Below are 16,311 nucleotides of genomic sequence, written 5' to 3'. Positions count from 1 at the left end.
TCCAGATCTAGATTGGGCGCCATCAAGCCGCCCGCATCACAGCCACCACTCGCCGCTACCTCGCCGCCCCCCGTGGCCGAGGAAGAACGGCCAACACCAACGAGCGTTGGACGCTGCAGGCCCAACATCGATCTACTAGCCAAGGCCGCCGCCACGGATCTAGAGCCTCCCGACGAAGAGCGGCCAGATCCTCGTCGCCACCTTCACCGGAGAGCCAACGACCACCTCCGGTGGCGACGAGGGAGAGGAGAGGTGGGGGGAGAGGGCCGGCGGTGGGCGCGGGTTGCGCCGCCCGAGTCGCCCCTGCGGGAGCGACGCGGGTACTAAAATAAGAAAAATGAGTAGAAATATACGCTTTCCTCTATCTTAATCTTGTCGGCTTTTTTTTACTCCATTTCTCTTGCTTTCCAAATCAACAATTCCATCATATGCGTTCGGGCCTTTTCCCCCCTTGCTTCCAGCATCTGTCTGCATTAAATAAAAAATCATTATTAATCCTCTGCTTTCTCGCTTTTGTCTTGGTCAGTGGCGGATCTAGGCCCCAGACCCGGGTCGTGAGGCCCATTTCCTTTGTAGACTGTAGCAAAAAATACTATAGGGATTGCTACAGTATACAAAGGGGGTCCGAGGAGCTGGGCTGGATCCGCCCCTGGTCTTGGTACTATTTTTCCAAGACGAGCCTTGTAAACCCGGATGGAGGGAGGATTTATTTGAGGGTCGACTGGAGGGAGGATTATCATAGGAGAAATCATTCAGTTTCTCTTCCTCAAACCTCAAAAAACTTTCTCCTTCTCAAGCGTAAAAACCCAACCTCTTTTTGGAAGGAAGAAAAATATCAGCCCCATATCCACACATGTACACCTCTTCAAATTCAAACTTATGGTGAGTCATGCCTCATATGTGAGCTCCACTCCAACATACACACTCCTACACGTAACAGCAGCAGCACATTCAATGTTCACTGGCCACACATGAAGTTAGTGAGAATTCAAGATGGTGGTGTTCCATACATATTTCAGACAGATCTTGTGCCCCCTCTTGGATCAACCATCTTAAATGCATCGATCCAGGACAGCACACCTACACATATGGATGCACTGATCGATGCACAGCAAAGTGTTACTCCCCATTGATTGATTACATTTGTAGCAAAGCTTATCTAATCTCAACATTTAATTAATTTTGTGTTAGTAGTAGGGCTGGACCAAAAGCACGAGCGCTCGATAGTTCGGCTCGCTAAGTTTGTAGCTCGTTTCTTAATGAACAGAGCCAGTCATTGATTTTAACTCGTTAAGCTTAACGAGCTTAACGAACGAGCTAAAGAGTTTCATGAGTAGCTCGTTAAGCTCGTTAGTGACAACACAATACATTTTTTCATCTTACGTGATAACTTTTTGTAGCACCTCAGTTCATCTGTTCAATCCAATCGACATTGGAGGCAACAAAGTTTTGTAGTCACCATATTTCATCTTGAAAACCACACCTACAAACTCATCCTGTAGAACGTAACACATTAAAATCTGTTAACGAGCGCTCACGAGCTCAACGAGCTTCAAACGAACCGAGTCGAGCATGGTTTTTTGCTCGTTAAGCTTAACGAGCTTAACGAGCCGAGCCTTAACGAGCACGCTAGCTAGTAGCAGTACATAGTCTGTAAAAAATTCGTCGTTGCAGACATTCTCTTGCATCTATACCGGGGGGGACAGGACAGGTGGTTGCTGCCTCCAAGAAAAAGGCTTGTTATGGAAGCAGAGCCTTCCTGATCTCTTTGCTGATTTTGGTACAACAATCTAGATTCTCATCTAGATGTTCATACCAATATACATATATATTACTAGCAAGTTGCTTACAAGATTTTGTACTGGTTTTTGGCCTGCATTTTCCAACCTAGATTCCAATAATCTAGTGTAAACATGTTCCCCATCCTGATCTTCTCAAAAGCAGCACCACCCATTCATTAATCCTGCCCAACCAAATGACCAAATCGCCCCACTAGCGCCAAAACACATGTATTCTAGCATTATCAAACACATTCTGTTAAGTAGCAATACTTAGTGGTATATTTCTTTTTGGGTGAACCACTAGCAATTACCAGGATAAGTATATGAGATATTGTACCTGAAAAAAAGAAGAAGAAACATATAAATTAGGATTCAGCTAAAGTGTGACAGGAACATGACCGACCGTCAAGGCGCATTTTTATACTACATCCAATCCCTCCATAATAAGTGTCGCAGTTTAGAAGTAACCCCGGTTCAAAACCGCGACACTTATTTTGGATCGGAGGGAGTGTGAATTATATGATACTCATGTTTATCTATTTTCTTGCGCAGTTAATCTTTTTTGCCTCTTTGTGCACATACTTCCAGACAATATCCTACAGAGTATAAGATATGTTTAGCAGGCCATAATTGAACAACAGCAAACCAAGCCTGATAAAAACAACCAAATGACCAAATCACCCACCTAAACCACTTTATCAACACATCGAATTTTCCGCGGAGACAAAAAAAAGAGAGCACATTACATTATCAACACATCGGATTTTTCGGCGGCGATAATCATAGACTGAACAATTAATCTATCTCTAGACAGAAAAGAGGACATAACCAGATGAGAAGAATGGTGGCAAGAACAAGAGGATCCATCCAGATCCCAAACAGAAACTAAACACATAGTAGCACAGCAGTGGTGATTGTGATTAAAGAAAGCCACAGGGAACATGCCAAAGCAGAGCCCAGCTGGTCCGGTTACTTTTCCACTGGCAATGGCGGCATTGCATTGAGGGAGCAGACAGAGACAGAGGGTGGTTAACTACTAAGCAGAGAGCGGCTGGCTTAGAAAACAAGCGAGCTGAGGGGAGTGGAGTGAGTGAAGAGTCCAAAGCAAGAACACAAGAGGCGCATGTGCGCGGGTGGGGTGGTGATGATGACGGCGACTAACTAGGCGCCGCCGCCGCAGCACCGCCGGGGGATCCGGAGCGCACACCCGAAAGGAGAAAGAAAGGGTCGGGGCGAGGAGTGTGAGGGCGGTCACCCACCCGTGTGTTTCAGTACTTCTTGTGCTGGTCAGAGAGAGAGAGAGAGAGAGAGAGAGAGAGAGAGAGGAGAGGAGAAAAGAGGGAGTGTGGTGGTAGCGCACCGACTCCGTCCCTCTCCAGCCGCCAGCGGCGTACGGTGGCCGGCGAACCTGTTCCTCGTCCGGCGGCGCTCCGGCTGGGCGGATCTAGGCGGAGGAGGAGGTGAAGGAGGAGGAGGGGCGGTTTCTTTCTTCTGCGGCGCGCGGGGCTCCGGTGAGCAAATCTTCCGCCTTCCTGCTGAAATTTGTGCTGTGTATGCGGATTTGAGAGGTTGGTTCTGGGCCTGTGCTCTGCGGCGGCAAAGGTGGCTGTTTTGTTTCCCCCCCGTTGGTAGTTCTTGAGGATTTCTTGTTGCTGATTCTTGGGATTCAGGTAGCCTCTGCCCCCTGATGCCGATTCGGTCCGGTAATGTTGGAGCAAAGTAGTCCAACTGAGGATACAATCTGTCAGGAAATTGGGGGGCAAGGTTACTGCCAAGCCTGTGGGGAAGGCAGAGAACGGATGCCTATGAGATTATATGCCCGATGTAGCCGATTAGTTAGTACAAAATTTGATTTTTATCCTGGAGGGAAAAAGGATTTGATTTCATCCTGTTTTGTTCTGGTGTACAATTGGGGTTCTCCCTCCTATTTTTAGAAAAAAATGTTACTGTACCTGAAGTGATTGTCCTTTCCCCCCTTGAAGGATCAAAGTCACACTGAATACAGCAAACTTTGTTCCCACATCCTTCTGGTGAAATACTAGTTCGGTTTCTCAATATAGAACTTACCAGACCTGCCCTGCTTTTCTGTAGTTTTGTCTGCTACCGTAGGAGCAAAAAAATTTCTTTTCCAATTCAGGATACAACTTGATGATTCTTTGCCAACCCTTTGGGGAAGCTAGAGAACAGATATTTGTGAAATTATGGTTCATGATGCAGTACAGATTTCAAAGTAGGCAATTAGCGTTACCGATAATTCATGATGCAGTACAGATTTCGATTTTATCCTGGATTTTTTTTTTGTGAACTATTCTATTCTGTTGTACAGTGAGGGTTCACCTAATTTTTACAAAATGTTACCTGAAGTTATTGTCCTTTTTTTTCTCCTGAAGGGTCAAAATTATACTGTATACCGCAAACTTGTTCCGACATCCTGTGAAATACTAGTTCGTTCTTCTCAATATAAGACTTAGGAAACCTGCCCTGCTTTTTTGTAATATATACTAGTTCTGCTTAATTATTTTCATGAGACGCAGTCTTGAATTCGTTACCTCCACTGAATATATATTGTACTGTCTGCTTTCCATGCTACTGTTATGTGGCATCTCATAACCTGCTATCTGCACATACTTTGCTTCTTTCACTCTTTCATGAAGTTCTATTTTTGTCTTCGTCGGCTTCCCTACAATCACTTTACACTTATCTGTTATTTATGTGCAGGTGTTTGAGACATCCACCTTATTATAGCTTATAACTCCAGCAGCATTGTAATTCTACACAATACTATCATGGCAGTTGTGAGCGTATGTGTATATTGATAGTATCCTCGTTGCTTTGTTGTCGCTTGGACATCAGATGTGACAAATATGTACACAAAGGGGCCGCAGTTGGATGTTCTTAGAGCAAGCATCTCTAGTGCCCCTAGCACATCCAGCCATGGTTCTGCACAAGATGACTGTGACTCCTTAGGTGATGTCTATGTGTGGGGTGAAGTTGTCTGTGACAACTCTGCACGAACAAGTTCCGACACTGTAATCAGATCAACTGGGAAGACTGATTTCCTGCTCCCAAAGCCGTTGGAGTCCAGTTTAGTCCTTGATGTGTACCATGTGGATTGTGGGGTCAGGCATGCCTCGTTGGTGACGAGAAATGGAGAAGTTTTTACATGGGGTGAAGATTCCGGAGGCCGCCTTGGCCATGGAACACGGGAAGATTCTGTGCACCCTCGTCTCGTCGAGTCTTTAGCAGCCTGCAACATAGATTTTGTTGCCTGTGGAGAGTTCCATACCTGTGCTGTGACGACAACGGGTGAGCTTTATACCTGGGGAGATGGAACTCACAATGTTGGACTTCTAGGACATGGCACTGATGTAGGACACTGGATACCCAGGAGGATTTCTGGACCACTGGAAGGTCTCCAAATTGCCTATGTTTCTTGTGGGACCTGGCATACAGCCTTGATTACATCAATGGGTCAACTGTTCACCTTTGGAGATGGTTCATTTGGGGTGTTAGGCCATGGGGATCTGAAGAGCATTTCGTGTCCAAGGGAGGTAGAATCACTGTCAGGGCTGAAAACAATCGCAGTTGCATGCGGTGTGTGGCACACTGCGGCCATCGTAGAGGTTATTGTCACTCAGTCCAGCGCAACTGTGTCTGCTGGAAAGCTATTCACATGGGGAGATGGCGACAAGCATCGACTTGGTCACGGTGACAAGGAGGCACGCCTCAAGCCTACCTGTGTGGCTTCCCTTATTGATTATGATTTTTACAGGGTGGCATGTGGCCACAGTCTTACCGTAGGCTTGACAACTTCTGGCAAAGTGTGGACCATGGGCAATTCTGTTTATGGCCAGCTCGGAAATCTGAATTCAGATGGGAGGCCATGTTTAGTTGAAGATAAGATTGCGAGTGAGCATGTTCTCCAGATTGCCTGTGGCTCCTACCATGTTGCGGTTTTGACAAGTAGAAGTGAAGTTTTTACATGGGGCAAAGGAGCTAATGGGAGATTGGGCCATGGAGATATAGAGGACCGGAAGGTACCCACAACGGTCGAGGCATTGAGAGACAGAGCTGTTAGGCACATAGCCTGCGGTGCAAACTTCACTGCTGCCATATGCCTGCACAAATGGGTTTCTGGAGCCGATCAGTCCCAGTGCTCCTCGTGTCGACAGCCATTCGGGTTTACCCGAAAGAGGCATAACTGCTATAACTGTGGACTTGTCCACTGTAATGCATGCACCTCACGGAAGGCGTTGAGGGCGGCATTGGCTCCTAGTCCGGGGAAACTGCATCGTGTTTGTGATTCCTGCTACTCCAAGTTAAAGAATGCCTCTACTTCAGCTAATAAGAAAGACCTTGCTCTAGGTGAAAGCAATGGAGAAGCTAGAGTAGGAAGATCCGTCCTCTCTAGTAATATGGACATGATTAGAAGTTTGGACAGTAAGGCAGCAAAACAGGGGAAGAAGACTGATGCACTGTCTTTTCTCCGGAACCCTCAAGTTAGCTCGCTGCTGCAGCTGAGAGATATCGCTTTCTCCGGTGGCGCGGATCTCAACAGACCAGCGGTTCCGAGAGCAGCGCGAACGCCAGCGGCCCGGTCAGTAACCAGTTCAAGAGCCGTTTCCCCTTTCTCTCGCAGGTCTAGCCCGCCACGTTCTACAACACCAGTTCCAACAACTCATGGCCTTTCTCTCTCGAAAAGTGCCACCGATAATCTGGTGAAAGCAAATGAGCTCTTGAGCCAGGAAGTTGAGAGGCTGCGTGCGCAGGTATCTACTTCATTTTCTTTATTATTCAGCAGATAGAAATTTGCTTGGGTGTTAATAATCACTGTATGTATGTGCGCAAGAAATTTAGACTACTTCTTCTATATGTTGTGTAGGTTGACAGCCTGAGAAATCGCTGTGACCATCATGAACTTGAGCTGCATAAGTCAGCCAAGAAAGTACAGGAGGCCATGACACTGGTTGCAGAGGAGTCTGCAAAATCCAAAGCTGCAAAGGAAGTTATAAAATCTCTAACGGCACAGGTAATTTTCAGTGCTTTAGCTCTCTTGGTTTCTATCATGTTGTATTGGGCCAACTGATCAACGTAAACCATAATGCATTACAATAGATAGTCATTTTTTTTATATAACTGTGCTTCTCCTACGATACGACATCTTCCATCGCCGAGAAAAGTAGAGATGCCTGATAGGCTTTTCACAGTATAGTTTTTGCATGAGTATTGGAGGTACTTTTCAGGCAAATGCATCATCAAAATGCCTTGTGATAGCTCATTGTAAGAAAACAGAGTAAAATGATGCATTGTGATCAAATTCATTTCTTTCTTAAAAACTGCATTTGCGAATATAAACATAAAGGGAGGGAGATAAGCACCCCATCCAAATGTGCGCTTCCTGCTATTTCTACATCTCAGATCTATCATCTGGGTTTCTTTCAAACAGAACAGGGTACATCTTTTCACCAGAAATATTTGTTAAATATGCATTATTGAGTGTGTTTTTTTTCTCGAAAATTGTAGCTGAAGGACATGGCTGAGAGGTTACCACCAGAACATGGAGCTTATGATTTCAATGAAGCAAAGCAAGTACATGGTCCAAATGGCATCGAGCCACATGTTGCTACCTACTCTAGCATAAATGGAAAAGTTCACCAAGCAAGGAATGAGTTGCTCAATGCAGCTAGTCCAAACTCTGGACGATCGCCACATTCAAATGGAGGAATCACAAATCAACACAAATTATTAGGCAATATTAGTGAAAATAGTGAAGGCAGCACTCACAGCCTTAGAATTACCAGTCCTCACGGACCGGATCGCCCTCATCGAAGAGCCCACAGCAATAGTGATGAGATGCTGTCTGCAAGTAGCAGAACTGATGATAATGTTAGCATAGATGCTAGGTCTCTTCAAAATGGTGAGGACGGATACAAGCCTCGAGGGACAATATCAATATCCAGCAACCAAGTACAGGCCGAGTGGATCGAGCAGTATGAACCAGGTGTTTACATAACGCTCACGACCCTCCGCGACGGGACTCGGGATCTGAAGAGGGTTCGCTTCAGGTATTTAATTTAAATTATTTCCTGTCATGTTTGCTTCCTTCTACCAAATTTGCTTTTCTTTTTTCAAATACAAAGAGCTCATGGAACATTGATGACTCCAATGCTAGTTGCTTGATTAGTCAGTGGACACGATCTTACCGTCCAGACAGCCTATAGTATATTGTATTGGCCACAAGTTCATATGCGACCAAATTGTAGTTTCTTATCATATTCTAGAGCACTTTCTTTTTCCACATTTAACACCATCAGAAAATGAGAACTTCCAGTTATCTTGCTCAGCAGGCTAATTAGTATTACTTTTGCTTCGATGTGTTGCTGAGAGTTGTGTTTATACATTCTGTTCTATGCTTCTGCTACACTGACTGACATGCCCACATTTCCTTGCAAAATCTTACTATTTACATTGACATCTTGCCCTTCTGAAACATTTATTGTTTGCAGCCGTAGGCGCTTTGGAGAGCATCAGGCTGAAAATTGGTGGAACGAGAACCGTGAGAAAGTGTATGAGAAGTACAACGTGAGGAGCTCCGAACGGGTCTCGTCGGCAGCCTCGACCCGGCCGGCCTATTAGCATACCCGGAGGATGACCTGTGACATGCTGGTTTCATCACACACAAACTGCAAGACCAACCAACAGCAGCAAATTATCAACAAAACAGTGGTCATACATACCGGGCTGGAGACCGCCATATGCGATCACTGCTGCAATTTTTACTGTCTTTTGATACTGTAATATTGATAAGATGATAAGTCGAGATTTTGGTTGGTGTTGAATCGCCTGAGGCTGTAGCATGGGACCTGTCCCAGTGTAATGTACATACAAGGACATGATCAAATAGGGCATGTTATAGATCACACTAGCCACTGTAGCTAGGTGAAGGTTTTTTTTTCAGTTTTTTTTTATTTTTTCATTTATTTTTTATCTGCTTACTCAGTATGATTAAATTTTTGCAAAAGAACTTATGTCCTGCAATTGTACCTGGATATATATCTTGCAGAAATTAGACCACATTTGAACAGTTGCCACACTAATTTTACACATAAAGGTTTTTTTTGCGGGAGTTACAGAGAAATAGTTGCAAAGATAGTCTCTCAGAATGAAAATTGACATTACATATATATTTGCTCCACGTGTCATTAATAAAATTTTGATACGTGAGCTTCACAAAAGGAAACTTTGTAGATCTATGGCACCAAATAGTAGACCTATTTTAGTCGCAACTATATGTACATCTAGAATCTCTTTTAGAAAAATTTAAAATGTTAGAGATGTTGTTTAAACAAAAAAAATGTAGACTGGAACCTATTTAGTGTTTTCTTGATAGAAGCGTGATATACAATGAATTATCTGTAGAAAGGATATTTGTTGTGACTAAAATTTGCTACGAGAAAATATGTAACTAAAATATGGCATCTAATATAATGCATACAATTTTTTCCCTACATGCTAAGGATCATCTTTTCACTCAAAGAAGACAATTCTATTTTTTGTCCGTTCTCTCTTCCAACTGAAAAAAAAACAAATCCTACATCGATGTGTCCATCAAGGCCAGGAGGCCAGCTAAACCTTTCTTTCTTAGGAAAGGGAAAAATCCTAATCCCTCCGTTCTAAAAAAGTGCATATTTTTTTTAAAAAAAATCAAACCACCATGATTGACCAAGTTTATAGAGAAAAATATCAATATCTACAATACTAAATAAGTATCATTAGACCCATCATGAAATATATTTTTCATATTAATTTATTTGGTATTATTTTAAAACCTAAACTTTGCTAAACATAGAAAGCTTTGGCTTTTGAAAAAAATAATACAACTGTAAGAAGGATGAGTACACTGAAAAAACTAAAATCAACATAGTGTGTATACAAGGAGGAGGAGGAGGAGGAGGTAAATTGCAATGTTAATTTTTTTTGAGTAAATGCCATGTTAATAATTAATTGCCAACCGCGGAACAAAAACAAAGAAAAGGGGCAGCGCCATGTTTCGCTTATAGAGAAACCTAGGGTGCGCTCGCCTCAAGCCCCTCCCTAAATGGGCAGGCCCATTCCTTTCTTCTGTTTATTTTCAATTTTTTGTTCGCGTGTTTTCCTTTATCTTTTTTACTTTTGATTATATTTGGATATATATATATATAGAGAGAGAGAGAGAGAGTTTTAATTTTTTTAAATGTTAATTATGCATTTGAAAAACTGTTAAATATGTATAGAATTTTTTAATCATGTAACTGAAAAATGTTAAACGCATACGAGAAAATGTTTCTTATGTATACAAAATATTAACAATCTGTATAAAAGAAGGTAGACGTCAAAACCGACAAAGAAACAAAGAATACAATGAAATAAAAAAAGAACAAATAAAAAAAAGAATGGAAACAAAGAAAACCAACTAAAACCAAGAAAGAAGCATAGAAACCCAAAGAAAAAATGAATAAAAGAAAAGGCTAGTGAAACCAAGGAAGAAACAAAATGATCAAAGAAAAATGAAGAAAAAAAGAAATAAAAAAGTTGAAACTGATAAAAACAAAGAAAGCAGGTGAAAAACAAAAAAAATCGGAAAAATCTGTGAAAGAACAAATAAAAGACCGATAGAAGGGCGACAAGAGCGAGTGAAGGACCCATAGAAAATGGATCTAACCAGTGCTATAGCATCTAGGAAATGCTTCTAGTGAGAGCATCTAGGAAACCGCCGCGCGCTGCCTCCACCGCGTCACCTGAAGCCACCCCGGTCGTCGAACACCCTTCCGCCGCCACGCCCCGCACCGGCGAACGCCATGGTAGCTTCGATCCGACAGAAAAAAGGCTACCGAAGCGCGCTCGATTTCTCGCCGGAGTACACGATATGCGATGGAGAGGGCTAGAGGAAATGAAGGGCGGATACCCTAAATCGGCCGGAAGCCGGCATATATGCCGGATCGGGGGCCCGTAAACTTTTTACGGGCCAGGACTTTTTTCGGCTATCTGCTCGGGCGGCCGTCCCGTATAACGACCGGAAAAGCGTAGTTGGCCAGTTTTACGTGGGATCTGCTAGAGATGGTCTTATGTGACAACCCAAGTAAATGTGGTGGCTTTGTGTAAATTTCCTCCCTACCAATCAAGACCATCCAATCCAAACCCTACCCACCCTTCCCCCACCCCACTCACCCGATCCCCTCTCGCTCTCCCCATCTGCAGCGCTGCCGACAGAGCCACCGCCTCCCGCCTCGCCGGACCCGGCGCCGCCGCACCTCCGACACCTCTCCCACCTCTCCCACCTCTCCCGGATCGGGCGCCGCCGCACCATCTGCTCCCAGATCCAGAGATCTCAAGGTACTTTCCGTGGAACCACGCGTTTTGTCTTTGCAATCAAAGATAGCTACTCCAGGCTGCTCTCCTGCCGCCGAGCTTCCCACCCCTTTGATTTCTACCAATGGACAGTCTTTTCTTACTCTTGCTGAAGAAAATATTGCATTTTTTCAGCGATTTCATCCTCCTAGCGAGGCTTCCCCAAACCACTAGCTCTAGCAATATAGATCAGCCCTCTTTATTAATGCGCTGCTTAGGAACCTCCCACAGTTTACATAAATTGGGAATTTTGTTTTCTTCCCATTTTTCAACTGAAAGTGTGGCTGCCATTGGTTTCCATCTCCAGCTTGCGTTTTGATGCGATGCCCGGCCAGGAGGAATGATGCCATTGCTCTGCTTAATTTTAGAGTCTTTTTATTTTTTCATGTCCAGCTAATTAAGCATACTTTGCACCCAGTTCCATCACCTGTTAGCAGTACAGGCAGAATGGATGGAACAGTGCAGACTCCAACCGGCACCGTGCCACGTGTTGCTGCCCACCCTAGCGTGAACGGCAACGGCGCTGCCAGGCACTTGCATGATGAATGGCTGGAAGAGTATGAAGCTGGCGTTTTCATGAAGCTGAAGGACCTCGGTGATGGCACTCGTGAGCTGATGAGGGTTCGGTTCAGGTGATTAAGCCGTTTCCTGTCATGCTTTCTACTCCCAAGTTTGCTTTGCAATTTGCGCATGCAAACAACTCACTGAATACTCATGAGTGCAATATGCTAGTTACTTGATTAGTCATTGGACAATATTTTACCGTCCTGTGAGTTCATATGCAACAATAGGTCTGACAGTTCATTTAGTTTATAATCATATTTAGAGCACTTCAGGTTATCTTTTCCACATTAAACACTGTCGGAAAAGGAGAACTCCAGGTTATCGTGTTCACATTAAACACAGTTCTGTTTCAGTCTGTAGCTGAGCTTCTGCTCTACTGACAACTGACAAGCCTATATTTCATTGCAAAACATTAATAGCGTTGGCATCTTCCTTCTGAGATATTTTTAATTTGCAGCAAAACGCGCTTTGGGGAGCATCAGGCTGAGAATTGGTGGAAAGAGAATCGCGAGAAGGTTTATGAGCGATACAACGTGAGGACCTCCCAACGAGCGTCGTCAGCAGCCTCGACCCACTCGGCCTAATAACGTACCTTCCTGTTTCTTCACGCACAAACTGCAAGGCCAGCCATCAATGAGCAGCAGCATATCGTGAACGAAACTAAGGGTTATGTCATATGTGTACTGGGGTGTAGACCCGCCATATGTGATCTTTATCGTCTCTTGATACTGTGATATTGAGACTGGTAAGTAAGGTTCGGTTGGTGCTTAATCACCATAGGCCGTAGCATGGGCCCTATCCTAGTGTAATGTGCATAATGTAGTAGAACTGAACCCATTAGTTGTGAGGTTAATGTAGTCTATTTAACTAGTTATTGGTCTTGTCAAAACCCAGCCCATTAATAATCTTGTTATGTGAAGCAAAAAGTGCATCTATTGTCTTAAGCAGAGCTTAGTTGAATAAGTACCTAGTGGTGGAACCTGTTCGCCCGGCAGAGCTTGACGTCATTAGGCTATTTGTCCAGCTGTAGATGATGTACCTGTTGACTGAGGTGCATATGTGTGTGTGGTGACTTTGTCAATCTCACCAGCATGTATGAATGTGGTGACTTTCCGAATCTTAAGATTTGTCGAAGATCCTGAAAATTCACTTGGTAGCTGGTGAGGAAATGCAGCCTAACATTTTGGGCTATGGGTTTCAACAGGGATAGAATTGGGGCTAAACTAACAACCTAACTTGATTCGTAGCCTAACTAGCATGGTATGAAAATAACTTTCTTCCAAAAATTTTATGGAGGTGTACCGAAAGAAATCTCACAAGGATTTGATCAGACAGAGAGCTGTGCCGTTGTCCATGCTACCTTTAGTCCTTTGATAAGACAGAGAGCTATGTATCATACTAGCAATTGCTGTTGGGTGAAGTTTTTCTGTTTACATTATTTTTATCCTTCTTTTAAGTGTGTTTCAGTGACCTCAGTCCTGCAGTGGTACCTGTATGTATATATATATGCTCAAATCCTTGAATGAAAAAAGGTGTATCAAGTGATAGACAGAGTATTGTCAGTTTGTGTGTAAATGATGATGAATTTTCTCTATAAATGGTCAAACCTTAAGATATTTGGCTGACAAGATACATATGGTGGGTCATTAGCTAATTAGTCAGGAGCCTCCTGCTCCACTGCTCATGTTATCTGCAGATTGAGATGTAATAATTGCAAGATATTGCTACAATCTGGTTTTTGTTGTTCAGTTGGCATGGCAAATAAATCATGGAGTAGCTGAAAGTCAGTTATGCAGCAGTAACAATGAAAGAAAGAAAACTATCAGCTACACAATAATTCTTAGAAGTTCAACACAGCTTATTTACTGGTAAAAACATTGGATCAGTAATCTGCTACACAAATAAGCATGGTTTATTCAAGGAGTGCACTTGACTGAACTCAGCAGTACACTTAACATTGCAATTTCAGGACAAAGCACAACCAATTAAACTGTACAAGTGTGCCATCTAACACAACACTGAACAAGGATGTAAATTAACAACCAGGCCTTAACCCGTCATTATTTAAACAGAAGAATAGCAAGAAGAAATTATGCAAGAATCATTCTCCAGTATCATGATCGTCAAGGTCATCACTCGGGCAACAAGAGAAGAAACCTATGAGATACAAAATATGTTTCTATGAGTTCATTCCATCTTCAGAAAGATCATCAGGTCATAGTTCATTCCATCTTCAGAAAGAAGATCATCAGGTCATACTTTATTCCATCTTCAGAAAGAAACCTATCAGCTAGAAAAATATTTTTCTGTCATCATCAAGTCAAAAGTTCATTCCATATTCAGAAAGAAGCACAACGAATTACAGTTTACACATGTTCCATCCAACGGAACACATCACAAGGTTGTAGATTAACATCCAGGCCTTGATGAAAGGAAGAAATATTGTCCAGTAGCATCATAACTCGGGCATGGTCGAACGCGGACTTCATAGCTCATTGCGTCTTCATGGGTTTCTTCAGGCTTCTAGCAGCAAGAAAAGAAAGAAACTTATCAGCTATGAAATATAATTCTCGAAAACTGATGTCATCTTGTGCCAGTGTAGCATGGATCAGCATGATTTCTTTCTTGCAATGACATAAAAGATATATCGCTAAAAAGTAAACATGGTTTATTCAAAGAAAGTCCACACCCATCGATCATGCACAACCAATGATTAAACACATGTAAATTAATATCCATGCCTTAACCCATCCTTATTTTTTACAGGAAAATTTGGAAGGGGAAACAAAGCAAGAAATATCTCCAGTAGCATGATCACCGAGTCACTCACTGACAGTTCAGGCTTCATAGTTCATTCCATCTTCAGAATGGGTTTCTTTGGACTCCTTGTGAGCCAAGTCAGAAACTGCTCCTTGAGCCTTGCTTCCCTCTCTAATTCTGTCCAAGCATGGTCCATCTTGAAAGGAACACTGAGCAAGACTTCCTTGGTGCTTAGGAGGTTACCCAGCCAAAGAACCCAATTCCATCTCTTTTACAAGCATCAGTGACCTTGAGTTGATCGGATTGCTCTTGGACGAACTTCACCGACTTGATGCCCCCTAAGCCTGGTTTTTAACAGACAAACTTGTATACATTTTTTGCAGGTTATCTACAGGGCCACAGCTTGGATCCGGATGTGGTCGTTACTCACTCCTATGGAAGCCAGGGAGCCTTTGGTTAATGGGTTTACCCGATGGGAGATGGTAGCTCTGAATATCTACAACCGGTTTGTATGGAGGTCTAGTAATAGGATAGGTGTTTAGTCTTCTCATCCTATTTTCACTGGTCGTGGCATATTATACTTTTCTATTTTCCTTCAGCTCCGAGCGAGCTTGTTCTGGAACACAGACTTTTCGGTCACTTTGCTTAATAAAAGGGCTGCATGCATCACTCTGATGTAGAGGCCGGGGGTAATCCTCCTTTTATAAAAAAAAGCCTTTGATATGAAACACCACAATGCTTCTGAAAGCATCCTTTTAAAAATGGAGCTCTCCGCCCTTGGATGAACACCCCGGCAGTAGGAGAATGGATTGGTTTGGTAGATGCCCTAGGACTTCCATTGCAACATCGTGCTCAACCTGGCTGGATGTTGTGAAGCTCAGCTGCAACTTCATAACATCCTAAAGCTTCTTGATCCATTTTGGCAATACTCCCAGGCGTCCCTCCAGTTTGAGGCTCTTGAGGTTCTTCGGAGGCGAGAAAATGTCTTGGAGGCAACCCTTGTCTGACTGCACTGACAATGACTTCAGGCGGCTGAGATTGGAAATGGCTGAAAAAAAACTTTACATCATTTTTCTCATTGATGCCCATCACTCCTAACTTGTGAAAACTCCTGTATAACGGCCTCTCCATATGTAACAGGCACTCCCCTCACAATGTACAGGGATTTCAGTTTCTTGGTCCCTCCTGGCAACACAACACCACCATAACCTTTCCATCAAGAATTCAAGATACAAGAGTTCATGGTGCCGAGTTGTAAAGAGGTGCACACATTAAGCAGGTCGAATCCACACGTGTGTCGCAGATGCAAACAATTTGCATTTAATGGGAATCCAGCTTCTGAAGCTTGATGAATGTTTGTGGCAGCATCACTATGGAGGTAGCTCTGATGTCTAGTGTCCCGAGTTGCCTCAGGTTATGAATATGGAAATATACAAGAAACAAGACTTAAGATGATATAGTAAAAAAATACAACTTTTATTAAGGACTGTCATGATGGCCTCAAGCTCTGGATTCAGCTGTAACTCAGTAGCAGTAATATGATCATTTTATTCCCTCCACAATAAGGCTGATTTTGGTTGGTTTGCCAGGAAGCTAGCTAGGGTGACTTTTGCAAGGGGAAGTCCCTTGCATTTCTTTCAAACCAGATTTGTTTGTTCAACCAACTCAGGATACTGATCATCCAAATCCACGGCCTTGTCAAAACCTGAAATTGATACAAGTAGACTTTGGGTAGTTCCTTGGAAACAATACTAGGCGAACTAGCCTTTTCCTAGACATGGAGGCTAGAAAATCTGGATTACTTATTTTAGGGGAAGTT

General features: G+C 43.2%; 2 protein-coding genes across 2 annotated transcripts; both read left to right on the top strand.

Annotated features, from left to right (window-relative positions):
- Positions 1–2,759: 2,759 nt before the first annotated feature.
- LOC119316129 (PH, RCC1 and FYVE domains-containing protein 1-like) lies at positions 2,760–8,872 on the top strand. Its single transcript, XM_037590485.1, has 5 exons — positions 2,760–3,292; positions 4,500–6,550; positions 6,664–6,810; positions 7,305–7,846; positions 8,288–8,872. Exons 2-5 carry the CDS (start codon positions 4,646–4,648, stop codon positions 8,415–8,417), a joined length of 2,724 nt encoding a protein of 907 aa, XP_037446382.1. The 5' UTR covers positions 2,760–3,292; positions 4,500–4,645; the 3' UTR covers positions 8,418–8,872.
- A 2,091-nt stretch (positions 8,873–10,963) lies between these two features.
- On the top strand, positions 10,964–12,845 carry LOC119316140 (PH, RCC1 and FYVE domains-containing protein 1-like). Its single transcript, XM_037590492.1, has 3 exons — positions 10,964–11,153; positions 11,587–11,800; positions 12,190–12,845. The coding sequence occupies exons 2-3, from the start codon at positions 11,616–11,618 to the stop codon at positions 12,314–12,316; spliced, it is 312 nt and encodes a 103-aa protein (XP_037446389.1). The 5' UTR covers positions 10,964–11,153; positions 11,587–11,615; the 3' UTR covers positions 12,317–12,845.
- Positions 12,846–16,311: the final 3,466 nt, after the last annotated feature.

The sequence above is a fragment of the Triticum dicoccoides genome, chromosome 1B, assembly GCF_002162155.2.
Source record: "Triticum dicoccoides isolate Atlit2015 ecotype Zavitan chromosome 1B, WEW_v2.0, whole genome shotgun sequence".
NCBI classification, from domain to species: Eukaryota; Viridiplantae; Streptophyta; class Magnoliopsida; order Poales; family Poaceae; genus Triticum; species Triticum dicoccoides.
Note: the sequence above shows the minus strand (reverse complement) of the source record. Positions and strands in the feature narration are given on the sequence as shown.